The sequence below is a fragment of the Bos javanicus genome, chromosome 5 (genome assembly GCF_032452875.1).
Source record: "Bos javanicus breed banteng chromosome 5, ARS-OSU_banteng_1.0, whole genome shotgun sequence".
NCBI lineage: Eukaryota > Metazoa > Chordata > Mammalia > Artiodactyla > Bovidae > Bos > Bos javanicus.
In genome coordinates, this window is record NC_083872.1 from 86,727,123 (window position 1) to 86,741,410 (window position 14,288).

The following is a 14,288-nucleotide window of genomic DNA, read 5'->3' on the forward strand; positions in this document are numbered from 1 at the left end:
GAATAATTGCAGCAAAGAACATTTGCTAAGCAGACAAGAGTTAAATTTAAAGCAGTAAGTAGATGAGATTCTTCAGTAACAGACCTATTAATAATTAATGCTGTAGCATTTTATAAAGTTACTTCACTTTTACAGTATTTTACTTACTGCATTTTAGAAAGAGCTATAGGGTTTGTTTGTGTTTTTTTTTTTTTCCCACAAGTACTTAAAACCTGAATAAACAAGGTTTACCAAATCCTCTACATAGAATTATTAAAAAGAAATTCAGTGTTATCACTGAGCTGGATTTCTTTTTTTCTGACATTAGAGCATTTTCTAAGCCTACCTGTCCTGTAAGACTGGATCTTACAACCATCTACAGTTAGAGAATAGTAAGATAGTTTCTAGTTTTCAATAGTAGATTTCATTAAACACACATTGATTGAGAGACCACTATATTCAGAAAGGATTTTAAGTCCTGAGTAAGTAGCTGTGGAAAGTAGCTGTGGACAAAACTAAAGTTTTCCTTCTTCAGTCTTACAGTGAGGAAGACAGATGAACAAAGAAAATAATTAAAATACCGCAAGTGATAAATGCTTGGAAATGATGTTGAAGCAGAAAACTAAATGAGATGAAGAAACAAGAAAGTGTGTAAATGAGTTAGGAGGACTTCAGATTGAGAAAATCCCTAGTGTGAAAAAATATATTTCAAATAGTGGTGAATTAGTTTTCTGTGGCTTTTGTAACAAATTATCAGAAGTTTAGTGACTTAAACTATGCAAATGTATTCACTTAACGTTTCTAGAGGTCAGAAGTCTTATAGTCAAGGTGTTGGCAAAGCCCATTCTGTCTAGAGGTTCTGGGGGAAATCTGTTTCATGGCCTTTTATAGCTTCTTAGAGTATGTTCTCCGGCTTGTGATTGCATAGTCCATTTTCAAAGTCCTGCATAGTATCTTCCTATTACTCTCTCTGACTGTGATGCTCCTGTTTCCCTCCCTTATAAGGACCTTTATGATTACTTTGGGTCCACTCACAATATCCAGAATAAATCTCCTTATCTCAAGTCCCTAATTATATCTACTAAGTCCCTTTTGCCTTGTAAGGTAACATATTCACTGGTTTCAGAGATTAGAGTTTGGGCATCTTGAGTGGGAGGTATTATTCTGACTTGCACAAATAGCACCTGTTAACTGCACATTAGACTCACCTGGAAGCCTTAGAAATTTCTGATAAGCTGTGTGCATTCCAAAACCAATAGCATCAGAATATCTGGCAGTGAGACTCAGGCAGCAGTAGTTTTTAAACCTTTCTATGTAAATCACTGCAGATTGTGATTGTAGCCATGAAATTAAAAGACGCTTACTCCTTGGAAGGAAAGTTATGACCAACCTAGACAGCATATTCAAAAGCAGAGACATTACTTTGTCAACAAAAGTCCTTCTAGTCAAGGCTATGGTTTTTCCAGTGGTCATGTATGGATGTGAGAGTTGGAATATAAAGAAAGCTGAGAGCCGAAGAATTGATGCTTTTGAACTATGGTGTTGGAGAAGACTCTTGAGAGTCCCTTGGACTGCAAGGAGATCCAACCAGTCCATCCTAAAGGAAATCAGTCCTAAGGACTGATGCTGAAGCTGAAACTCCTGTATTTTGGCCACCTGATGTGAAGAGCCAACTCATTTGAAAAGACCCTGATGCTGGAAAAGATTGAGGGCAGGAGGAGAGGGGATGACAGAGGATGAGATGGTTGGATGGCATCACTGACTCAATGGGCATAGGTTTGGGTGGACTCCAGGAGTTGGTGATGGACAGAGAGGCCTGGTGTGCTGTGGTTCATGGGGTCGCAAAGAGTCGGACATGACTGAGCAACTGAACTGAACTGATGTAATTCCAATGTGTATTCAAAATTGAGAATGTGAATTTGAGCAAACTCTGGAAGATAGTGAAGGAGAGGGAAGCCTGGCATGCCGCAGTCCATGGGGTCACAAAAAAATGGACACAACTTGGTAACTGAACAACAAACAATTCATAATTTCTTTAAAGCAAAGACCCCGAACTGCATTTTTTTTATTCCCATTAGATAAGAGTCTTATACATAGTAAGCCATGAGTGAAGAATTGTTGATGCTATAAAGATTCCTTTCTGTCCTGGAATTAGACATCACTTCTTTGAAGAAGATTTTCTTGTCCACGCACAAAGAAGTGAGTTAAAGACTACTTTATAAACTATAGTAGTCATTGTTATAGTTATAAATGAACTGTATAGTTATAAACTAACTCTAGAAGTTAGTGTTACACTAGATTGTAATTGTTAGTCTAATGTCACTTTCTTTATTTTGTTCCTTGTCCATCTCGCACTTACCACAGGAATGACAAAAGTCATCTCTGAATGAATATAGTAGAGCATGCCCCAGCCTAGATCCTCAAGTTGTTCTAAGGTGTTCTTGCACTGTAACATAGACGTGTAGTGTGAGCTGCAGGAATTGGAAGCCTACATTTCCCAGATAGACAAGATGTGGAAATTTTCAATGCCTCCTTAATGCTTTTTTCAAAATTGAGACTTTCATCTATCCAAAATAAAACCCTTTGGTAGACAAAAAAAAAAAAAAAAATCAAGTATTTAATGATATTGGTTATTTTGTTATCAATAGTTTTAGAAGATAAAACACAGATAATGTAACCAACAGATTGTTTGCTCTTAACATAATTTATGTATTTTGTTTTGCTTCTGTCTCATTTTCTAGCCTATTACTAAACTATAACCATAGTCATTATTATTCTAGTAATTTAAAACTTCTTTAAGTAATCTTTTACCTGAGCTACATAACAATACTCTTGTAAGTCCAACACATTTAAAAACATTGTATAAGTCTCTAAAAATGGAATTGAAATAAACCTAAAATATATAATATTTTAGAATCAGTTGATTTTTAGCACCATGGCTCTTTGGTATTTTAGACCTTATGATTTTTTCTCCATAACACGATATGTGTATGGAGAGACTGTGTGTCCAATTAGGTGTAAAAATAGTTTAGATATCAGAAGAACTAGAAGTTTTGCAAATAGCAGTATCTTAACTATCTACCTTATATACCTTTTTTCTACTTTAAGACTTTTAATTTTCATAGTCATTATTAATAATGATATTAATAAAGTAGAAGTCAGCAGAAAGGTAATGTCTTCTGAAAGTCATAGAATTGTATTAACTAGCCAGCTGGCCATTAAATAAGCCATATGATATACTTTTCTTTTTGATAACCCAGAAACTGACTCTTGCTAATAGACTGAAATTTTCAGACAGTTGAGAGACTGACTGTATTTAAGACTGGGGTAGGCACCAAAATACCAGTTTGTTAATTCCAGCAAGAATAGTAATCCCACACAGACCATAAATAATATGTTTTGTATAATAAATGAATAAAATTGTAGTCAAGTTTCATGTGAAACCAAGAAATAATTAAAAGTCTCTTTATTGATTTAATGTGATAAATCACTTCTCAAAGACTTTGTGTATTTAAGTATGTTCTGTCACCTCATTCTCTTTATGGGAATCAGAAGTTTGCTTGGACACAGGGAGCTCAAATTCAGTGCTTTGTGACAACCTAGAGGGGTGGGTTGAGGTGAGAGGTAGGAGGGAGGTTCAAGAGGGAAGGAGCTACATATCCCTATGGCTGATTCATGTTGATGTATGGCAGAAACCAATATAATATCGTAAAGCAATTATCTTTCAATTAAAATAAATGAATTTTTTTAAAAAAGCAGTTTACTAGGAGAGCATGGAAACAAAACAATGGGAGTTAAATATCTCTAGTGTTGAGTTATCATATAAAGTTTAATCTGTCAGTTTGGGGATAGATAAAAGTGTTGCCAATGAGACAGCTATCAGCTTCCCTGATAGCTCAGTTGATAAAGAATCCGCCTGCAATGCAGGAGAAAAGGGTTTAATTCTAGATTGGGAAGGTCCACTGGAGAAGGGATAGATTACCCACTCCAGTATTCTTGTGGTTCCCTTGTGGCTTAGCTGGTAAAGAATCTGCCTGCAGTGCGGGAGATCTGGGTTCAATCCCTGGGTTGGGAAGATCCCCTGGAGAAGGAAAAGGCTACCCACTCCAGTATTCTTGCCTGGAGAATTCCATGGATTGTATAGTCCATGGGGTCACAGAGTCAGACACGACTGAGTAGCTTTCACTTCACCACTTCTAATGGGACTCAGTCTTTTCTAACCGTTAATCCCAGGCCCTTGCTCTTTCTCCATACTTAGAGTATACTTGGGGTCAGTTCAGTTCAGTCGCTCAGTCGTGTCCGACTCTTTGTGACCCCATGCATCGCAGCACGCCAGGCCTCCCTGTCCATCACCAACTCCCGGAGTTCACCCAAACTCATGTCCATCGAGTTGGTGAGCCATCCAGCTGTCCTTTGTCATCCCCTTTTCCTCCTGCCCCCAATCCCTCCCAGCATCAGAGTCTTTTCCAATGAGTTAACTCTTCGCATGAGGTGGCCAAAGTACTGGAGTTTCAGCTTTAGCATCATTCCTTCCAAAGAGATCCCAGGGCTGATCTCCTTCAGAATGGACTGGTTGGATCTCCTTGCAGTCCAAGGGACTCTCAAGAGTCTTCTCCAACACCACAGTTCAAAAGCATCAATTCCTCGGCTCTCAGCTTTCTTCACAGTCCAACTCTCACATCCATACATGACCACTGGGAAAACCATAGCCTTGACTAGACGGACCTTTGTTGGCAAAGTAATGTCTCTGCTTTTGAACATGCTATCTAGGTTGGTCATAACTTTCCTTCCAAGGAGTGAGCATCTTTTAATTTCATGGCTGCAATCACCATCTGCAGTGATTTTGGAGCCCAAAAGAACCTTAGTAATGAGATCAGAAATAATTAAAGATACCTGAAATGTGCTGGCCCAGTCTGTTTCTCCTTTAAACAGTGTTTCGTAACCACTACTATTTCCTTTCTTTACTGTGTTGTTCTGCTGATCAAGACTTCTGCTAATAACAGTTTTTCTTTAACACTTGATAACACATTTGATCAGTTTATTGTTAAGTATGCCCAACCAGGAACATTTCTCTATTGGAGACTGTGTATCCAATGTTGATTTTACAGTTTAACTCTTAAAATGCAATCTGCATTGTCATTTTTGAGTTTTTGTGTTGTTGCTGTTGTTTTTGTGTTTTTGAGGGTGGTGGGTCACACTGTAGTTTTAAAGGTAGTGAAAGAAACAGCAGTATTTTTTATTGAGTGTCTACTCTGAGCAAAATGCTCTGTAAGTCATTTTTCATGCAGAACATAGTTCATTCTCAAAGTATTACAGGTGGATATTACATCTCACTTTAAAGATGAGTGAACTGAGATAGAGATTAAAGTAAGTCTCCCAGCTAGTAAGTAGCAGAATCAGTGTTTTATTTTGTGTTTGTCTGATTCCACAGCCTTTATTTTTTTCTACTCTGGTATTATATCTTCACAGAATATATCCAGCATTTAAATACATTTGTCTTTCAAAACTTCTGAAGAATAGCATCATTCAACAGAGATTAGAGCCCTCTCATTTGGTAGTACATTTAAATTTAAAAATCAGTGATATATATGAATGAAGTGATGTGGCAGTTAGTTCATACTTTCCTGTCTCCTGTATCAGTAGTATAGAATATTAATGGATGATTTTGTAAACACTCTTTGTTGAACAAAAATTAAAGTGTTTTTCAAGGTCAAATCAAGTTGTAAATAACCAGACTTTTTTTTTAATTAAAAAATTTAACTCTATTCTGCTTCCATGAAAAATTTAATGAAAAGAAAATGTCTTATGTTTCACTAAACATATTTGCCATTAATTTTTAACCTCTGATAACATTCTCAATCAGACTCAGGTACAAAAAAAAAAAATCTAAGTGTATTGTCATATAGGCATTAGCTTGTCAAAACAAAACATGCTTATTTAATTTATTTTTTCTTTGCTTAGGTATTCTAAGGAAGAAATAAGTCTGAGAATCTACAGCTAAATATTTCATGAAACTGTGGAAATAAAATTGAAATATTTTTATATTCTTATCATTTTTTTAACTACCTACAAATTTAATATTAGAACTAAAAGCCAAAATTGGGTGATTTGGGGATATGAGAGAGAAAAGTCCTTAAATATTTGAGGATTAACAGTGATTGTAAAATTTCTTCATTTCTTAATAAGCTTTAAACAAACATCAAACTTTTTGTTCTGTGGCCTGAGGTTTGCCAATAACCAATATTCCTACATTTTACAATAATCTTACTTTTAATGCAATTTTTTTTTAATGACAGTCATTCATTTACTTTGTTTATTTTTTGGTGAAAAAATTTTTAGTTATTTCCCTTCTTTTAACTGCCAACAGGATTTGCTATTCATGGATGTTCTGTCTTCAATAAGGTCTATCAACGTGTAAAATGAGATGGGTATTTTTCTTTGCTTTAAATGGAATGGTCTTTCATTATGCAGTGTTCTTAGGTGAATTCTCTTGTTTAAGAAGCCAGAATACAAGAGAGTGCTATATTAGTGTATTATTCTCACAACAAACAAGCACTGTTCTGTTGCTACCTGCTTGGCCATTGTTTCTGATTGTGTGTGCTTTGCAGTGGTATTTGGATGGTTTCCTGCTCTCTGCCAGCACAAAAAGGCATTTCTGTTACAATGGCCCCTAACCACACAATGACGGCATTAAGGATTTATGTGGAGGTTTCATTATTTTCTCCTCTTTTGTTCCTTCCAGGATGTCTTCCAAGCGACCAGCCTCTCCGTATGGGGAAGCAGATGGAGAGGTAGCCATGGTGACAAGCAGACAGAAAGTGGAAGAAGAGGAGAGTGACGGGCTCCCAGCCTTTCACCTTCCCTTGCATGTGAGTTTTCCCAACAAGCCTCACTCTGAGGAATTTCAGCCAGTTTCTCTGCTGACGCAAGAGACTTGTGGCCATAGGACTCCCACTTCTCAGCACAATACAATGGTAGGTTTCTCATGGTCTATTGTGCCTACACTCACTTTGTGACCAATCTGCTCCTCTAGTAGTTTGGCTTCAGTCCTATGCTTTGTAATTATCATCTACTTAATAGTCACACACAAGATTCACTCCTAACATCTTAGAATTCTTTATAAGTACATTGATTCCAGCAGGGAGTATACTTAAACTGTTTTTGTTTGGTTTGGTTTTTGTTTTTCAAGAATTCTGCTTTTGAGACACTCCCAACTTAATTAGTGGAAAAACATAATCTAAGAATAATATTAACACGTTCAATATTAGTCCTCAAGAAAGTTAGATATCTTTATATTTCTAATAAAGAGTAATAAAATTCTAATTTTTCCAGAGAAAGCTATAGCATTGTTTGAGCATTTCCACCATGATAAATTAGAGTGTTTTTTTTTTTTTTTTTTTTTGCTTCCCTCAGATTGGGTTCCAGTATTTCTTACAGTATTGGGAATATTACAGAAGTGCATGTTTCATAGAGACAATACATTTCTGATGTAACTGCACTAATTCCTAACTCAGTCCCAGTCACTGTGTTGCTTTCATAATTCAGTAATTCCCTTGTACATCCTATTCTAGAATTTGCAGCTCTGGATAATTTATCTGGCCCCTGCTCCTGGGGGCTGGATCACCGCAGAAGATTAGGAAGCCATGATTTCACAAATGAGAGGGAGAAGACAGCATAGTATCTTTGGCTGAAGCTTAAACAGAAGACTACACACAAATAAGTAAGGCCTTTAGGTTCTTCTTAGGAACTTAAATAAGCAGAAACAGCATGCTGGCAAGGTAACCTGGCACTTAGCTGCCAGTCAGGCCACCCTTGCCTTTTCAACATGACTTCTTGGGTGGGTATCACATTTTTTGTGGCCCCTCTTCTTCTACTTCAAGGATGCCAGTGCTGTTAATTTGAACCAGGTCACACCAACAAAAATATTTCTTCATGCATTCTCATATCTTTAAAAAAAGGCTCCGATTCTGTTAAATTTTTATTTATCTATTTATTTTTTGCAGGGTGGTGGGACTTCTCTAGGAAATAATTACACATCATAAATATGTTTGGTACTGAAATACACCCACTTGTTTATGTCATTGAATTACTGGATATAGAATTAAACCAACAAGAAGAATCAGATTATCTTCTAATATCTGTGAAATAAACACTGTCCTTTGATAATTCACATTAGATTTAAATACATCCATTCAAATTTTAAGCCTCAAAGGCAGAATTTCTCCTGAGTATTTTTGACTGTGTGCCAAAATTTTCTTACCAAGAAGAATGTTTTAGCTAACTCTTAAATAGTACTCTTACAGGTGTGTTGTTTCAAGCACATGATATATATTAACTCATTTAACCATCACAATAATTCAGGGAGGTGTTATCATTAATCCCATTTTACAGGTGAGGAAACTGAGGCACAGTGAGTCTAAATAGTTTGCTCCAGATCACAGCTAATAAGTGGGAGAACCAGAGTTTACCCAGATGGTCTGGCTTTGGATTTCATGCTTTTAAATTTTATAAGCTCTTCACAATTATGCACACACATTTAATATCCTGATTATCTCTTATTTGTCAAGTTAAATCATACTATCCAGAAGTCCTCCTTCTTTCCCCTCTACTATGAGTTCATGTTAGTAATGTGCAATGATATAACTTCTTGGCCTCCTTCACAAAGGTTAAAACTAGAAAAAGAAAGGGGGAAAATGATAGTAAGCAGCTCAACAGGGTAGAGAGGTCAGACTCCCCATTTGGCATTGCATCAGTGCTCATGCTTTACCCCCTCTCAATATGTTGACCATTGCCTTCCTTCATGGAATTTCATGTGGGGAGTGCTTCTTGGTTTGGTTTTCCTGTAATACTGCTGTAAACATAAACACACAAATTTAAAAGAGTGAATATAAATAATTATTGCTAGAAGAAAGGGGAAACTATCTTAAGTACACTCAAGGATGGATATGAGAAAAGTATGTTAAATTGTTAATACATACTGTAGTTGGCACAAGTGGATGCTACAATGCAGGATGTTAATGAAAATGAAATCCAGTTTGTAATGGAGAATACAGTATAACTAAGTAAAACCTATGAACTACCTTCTTTGTACCAAGGTTTTGTTGTGCACTATGGAAATAATTTTCATAAGGTATGACTCCTTTCCTCAAGCAACTTTATCCAGGGGAGAAATTCTTAACTAGCGTCTGTAGCTCTCCTGAAGATAAATGGAGAATTCTCTGTGTGCACGCATATGAGTAGGGTTATGATTTTTATCAGATTCTCCAGTAGATCTGAAGCCCCCAGAGTTTAAGATCTGCTGTACTTAATGTTAATACAGTGTGCATTCAAATGATTTAACTTAGTTTTAGTAACATCAACACTGATATTTTCTTTTACTGTATATATCTACTTGGTTTATAAATTTGTACCAGCTTCAAAAATTTCTTGATTTCTTTTATATGATCTCAAATTTCCAGCCTCTCCTCTTTCCCATCTTCCTTTCAACCTCCACTAGACTTGTTTCCCTGAGAAAAGAGTTGGATTATTTATCCCACTTTGGAAAGTAATGTGTGTCCTTGTTGCCTACAAGATTTAGTCTACAACTCTCTTCACATAAAGGCTCTATATAGACTGGCACCAAAATATGCCTTTTGTCTCCTCTTTGGCCACATTCTGCCAAAGACCCAGTGCTTCAGTCTTGTGAAGGTTTTCATGCATGTTCATAAACATACCAGGTGACCTCTAATGACACAAACTTATTCTTTCTACCTGGAAAACTCTTCTTATTTTACTCTCATGGTAAATTGTGTTTCTCCCACAAGACTGAATTTAAAATTGCTTCTTTTTAGATGCTTTCCATTGGAGAAGGCAATGGCACCCCACTCCAGTACTCTTGCCTGGAAAATCCCATGGACGGAGGAACCTGGTGGGCTGCAGTCCATGAGGTCGCTAAGAGTCAGGCACGACTGAGCGACTTCACTTTCACTTTTCACTTTCATGCATTGGAGAAGGAAATGGCAACCCACTCCAGTGTTCTTGCCTGGAGAATCCCAGGAACAGGGGAGCCTGGCAGGAGGCTGTCTATGGGGTCGCACAGAGTCGGACACGACTGAAGCGACTTAGCAGCAGCAGCAGCAGATGCTTTCCCTGACTTCCCAAGGCAGAGTGGTTGCTGTTCTTTATCCATGGTACATGTTTATATCTTTTCTCATGGTCTGTGTTATGATTTATGTATCTACATGTCTGCCTTTCTGTGCACTGTACTTCTCCTTGAAGGCACAGTTATACATATATACACGCATGTTATACATAGTTGTATTCCTGATACCCGGTATATAATAGATACTCAATTTATGAGTACTGACTAAACAGCAAATTTTATATGGATGATTAAATAGAAAATATGTTTTGAGCAAAGATGTTAAGCCATTATTCATGGTGAATATGCTGATTTTCTAAAAATTTTAGAACTAAAGTAGAATATACTAATGTAGTACAGAAAGCATGCTCTAGTAGCCATGGTATATTCAGCTGTTAAGCTGATTAAGATATATTTTACCTGGTTATCAAAATGATTAAATACATTCATAGAATTGTTATTCAACACAAAATTCTTTATTTTTTTCTGAATACTAGGCCATTGTCATATTCATGTAAGTCCTTTTATTTCAATAGTAACATACATTATTTTTTCCTATTCAGTATCTTTGAAAACAGAGGGAATGTTTCATTATTTTTGTATCATAGAGTTGAATTTAAGGAAACCAAAAAAACAGGTTACCAGATTTCATTGCTGGTTTATATGTGACATTTATACTCCATTCTTTAATAAAAAAGAGAGATGTTGAGAGGTCTGCATTTTGTATTGCCTACACAGTTTAGAGACAAAGTAAAACTTCTGAGTAATCCCTTTAATGCCACCTTGAAGTTATAGAGAAATGCTTTCAATATAAAATGTAGGTTGGAAAATATTTCCTGAGATAGAAGTTCTGTACACCTCATGACTGCTGCCATATATTGAATTTGGGGAATTAGGGTCGTATGTTCATATTCAGGGTATGCAAGTGTTAAAGTTTGAAATGGGTCAGATAAAGATGGAATTCTTCCTTTCTGAAGTTGTGGGGTTTTGCCTTGATATTTTGGAGAAATAAACCAAGTGGCTAACTAAGACTAACTCCCCAAACATTTATAACTGGTATAAATACTACAAGTCCTGTTCTTGGAGAGTTTTACTTACTGATCAGAATAGTATTATACTATAATAATATATATAATTATAATATCACATAGGTATAAAATAGTCAGATTTCTAGTCAATATAAGATTGAGATACATAATTATAAATATGAAAAAGACTAATTCTGTTGGTCCTTCTCTGAAGCTCTCATAATCTTGTCAAGAATCCCCATATAATCTTCAAAAAGGTAAAAGACAAGGTTGACAAGTCTGTTTATGATATGAGTGAAAAGGCAGTCCTGGGCTTTATGTGTATGAAGGACAAACTTTCTTGTCCCCTCTGCCTGTTTTGTTTTTTTTTTTTTTTGACCTGAGTTTGGAGGCTGTGACTTCAGATTTTCAGAGACAAGCAAGAGACACTATAATTTCTGGCTCATTTTTAATGATAGTTCTGATATAGATAGATTTATTTCATAATTCAAAGAACTATCCAGAACATGTCCTTATGTCAGTCAACATGATTATTTATGAGCATAAGAGGGAAACAGAGTAAGTCTGAAGAGAAATCAAGTAGCAGCATGAGAGGCTGCCAGGGTACTCTGTGGTGGCCATGTTGGCATTCACTTCATCTGGTTACATGCTACTTCTGCTGCTTAGATGGTTGTTCTAGTGTCAAAAGGGATGTGAAATGGAAGTCTTGACCACCTGTGGTTACTGAATAACCAATTGTCGTTTTTTCCCCTATAAAATGTTTTCTCTTACCTCAGAAAAACTCTCTTTTGACTTAAGTTCCTCTTGATTTGAGTGAACAGTTTTGTATGACTGCAGAGTGGGGATACACTGCTGCTTCCTTCCCAAGATTGAATTTTAAAGTATACAGTTACTTAAGAATACAGTTTTTTAAAAAATAATTTGAACTGTTCTCTCAATAAATAACTGAATTTCATGTGAAGTATATACTATATTTGCATATAATTGTTTGAACATATAAAGACCCAGTGGATTTGTAAGCTATATTATACTCTCTTATCTCATGAATTGCTTATATTAGTAAGATTTTCCTGGAATTGTTAAAGAACTTTGAGAATATGATGTGTTGATTAGGTTTAGTAATTGGATGTATCTTAATGTATTTAAGCATGCAGAGACACTAGTTATCATAAAGTAGCATTCAGTGTGCATCAGTTTCTTCCTGAAGTCCAGGAGCAGAATAAAAAGGTGTTTTTCTAAGTTGATCTTCTATAGAAGTAAGACATAGAACTGAGAACCATGCATAAAATTATAGCAAAGCTCCAGTGTATGAAATGCAACCTTTAACACTTACACACTGAAAGGATTCATTCACTGCCCATGACAGAGACTGACTTTTACTTGCTCAGGCTCACTGTCAACTCCTGGGATCTTTTATTTACCCAATATAATTTTAATTGCTATATGATAGCTGTGTCTTGAAATACCCTTTGTATAAATTTTGCTTACAATCTGACAGTTGTTAGTAATGCATTTTCGATGTTTGAGTAGGATAATTTTATGTGTGAAGTACTGTTCAGAAAACTTGAGAAGGGAAAGAGAAAACTGCATGTGTTATTTAAAAATAAGTCACAGAATAGGACCTTAATTATGGTATGGTGAAGATTCCTATTTTTATATGGTGGTTTTTATAAGCTTTTAAATTTCTGGTTACCTTTGTGTATCAAACTTAGCATAAGTTATTGTGATGGTATAATGCATACTGTTGTTAACACTAGTACAATTATTTTGCCAGTTCTAATAATGAGAATTTCATTGTTTAGAAAGAGCATTCTCCTACATTTTAAACAAAAGTGTAATTACATTTGAATGATGTGGAATGTGCTTAGTTTAATAGCATGGAGAATAGATTCAGAAAGATTCAGATAAAGTAAGCTTGGAAGCCATATGTGCAGTGTAGCAGTAAAAAATTATGAGAGTAGGCAGTATAAATCTACACACACACACACACACACCCCCGATTTCACACACTTTTATCTATAAGTGTTGCTTCTGTAAGAGATAGGCTTGCTTATCTAAACAAGGCCAATTCAATTGAAACAAGGTGAAAATGATGACAAGTTTGTATTTGTTTTTTATGCTAAATTGATGTTTATCATACAATGAAATTACATTGTTTTGAACATTATTCTGTAAGTGTTGTCAGAAAATACCACACAAAGGAATTTATTTAGATAAAATGCTAGGCTTGTATTTGAATGTAAGTGGTTCAATCTTTATATTTCCATTGTTTCTGAAAATTACCCTCAGGCTAGAAGGAGTGTGTGTGTGTGTGTGTGTGTGTGTGTGTGTGTGCGCGCGCGCGCGCATGTGCTCTCAGTTGTGTCTGACTCCGCAATCCCATGGACTTAGCCTGCCAGGCTCCTCTGTCCATGGGATTTTCCAAGTGAGAGTACTGGAGTGGGTTGCCATTTCCTTCACCAGGGGATCTTTCCAACACAGGGATCAATCCTGTGTCTCTTGCATCTCCTGTGTTGGAAGGTGATTTTTTTTTTTTCACCAGTAGTGCCACCTGAGAGGCCCTTTCCTAGAAGGAATGAGGACACATGGAAACCAATTAGTTGGGATCTATCAAACTCATCTATTCAGTTGGCCAATAGATCTGGTTGTGTCCTGTTACCACACAACTCCTTTCCATTCAGGTGTGAGAGCATCTAATATGAGATGGAGAAAACCTTGATTCATGTGATGGCCACAGTATCTGAAGTACTACTGTTGAGTTTAAAGTTAACCAGGCTTTGAGAAATGGATGTATTCTCACATACCAAAAAGTACTATGTGTATTGCCAGATAGTTCAGGACTCTTTTTTTAAAATTATTTATTTTAATTGGAGGCTAATTACTTTACAATATTGTAGTGTTTTTGCCATACATGAACATGAATCAGCCTTGGGAGTTCAGGACTCTTAATGAACATCCACCGTGAGCTTCTTCACAGAGTGCTATGTAGTGACAGGGGAATAAGTAAGAACTTCTAATGCTGTGGTAATGGAGGAGATGTGTTTGCTTAGGAAGGTTTGGTCTAATGGAATTTAATTGCTCTCATTTAATAGGGCTGTTGTGAAAAGATTCAACTCAGATATATACAATGGATACCTATCAGCAGAGATGTAGAAATGAAT

At 36.1% G+C, this 14,288-nt stretch overlaps 1 protein-coding gene across 14 annotated transcripts in view; it reads left to right on the plus strand.

The window, feature by feature from the left end:
* The window catches only part of SOX5 (SRY-box transcription factor 5), a 1,175,689-nt gene that overhangs the window by 756,259 nt on the left and 405,142 nt on the right, over positions 1 to 14,288 (plus strand). For 12 of the 14 annotated variants that reach the window (XM_061417626.1, XM_061417628.1, XM_061417625.1 and 9 more), the window contains one exon: positions 6,722 to 6,953. In XM_061417626.1, coding sequence (XP_061273610.1) covers positions 6,723 to 6,953 — 231 coding nt within the window. In that variant the 5' untranslated portion in view covers position 6,722. The remainder of the gene's footprint in view (positions 1 to 6,721; positions 6,954 to 14,288) is intronic. The other 2 variants (XM_061417636.1, XM_061417634.1) reach the window with 1 other exon arrangement.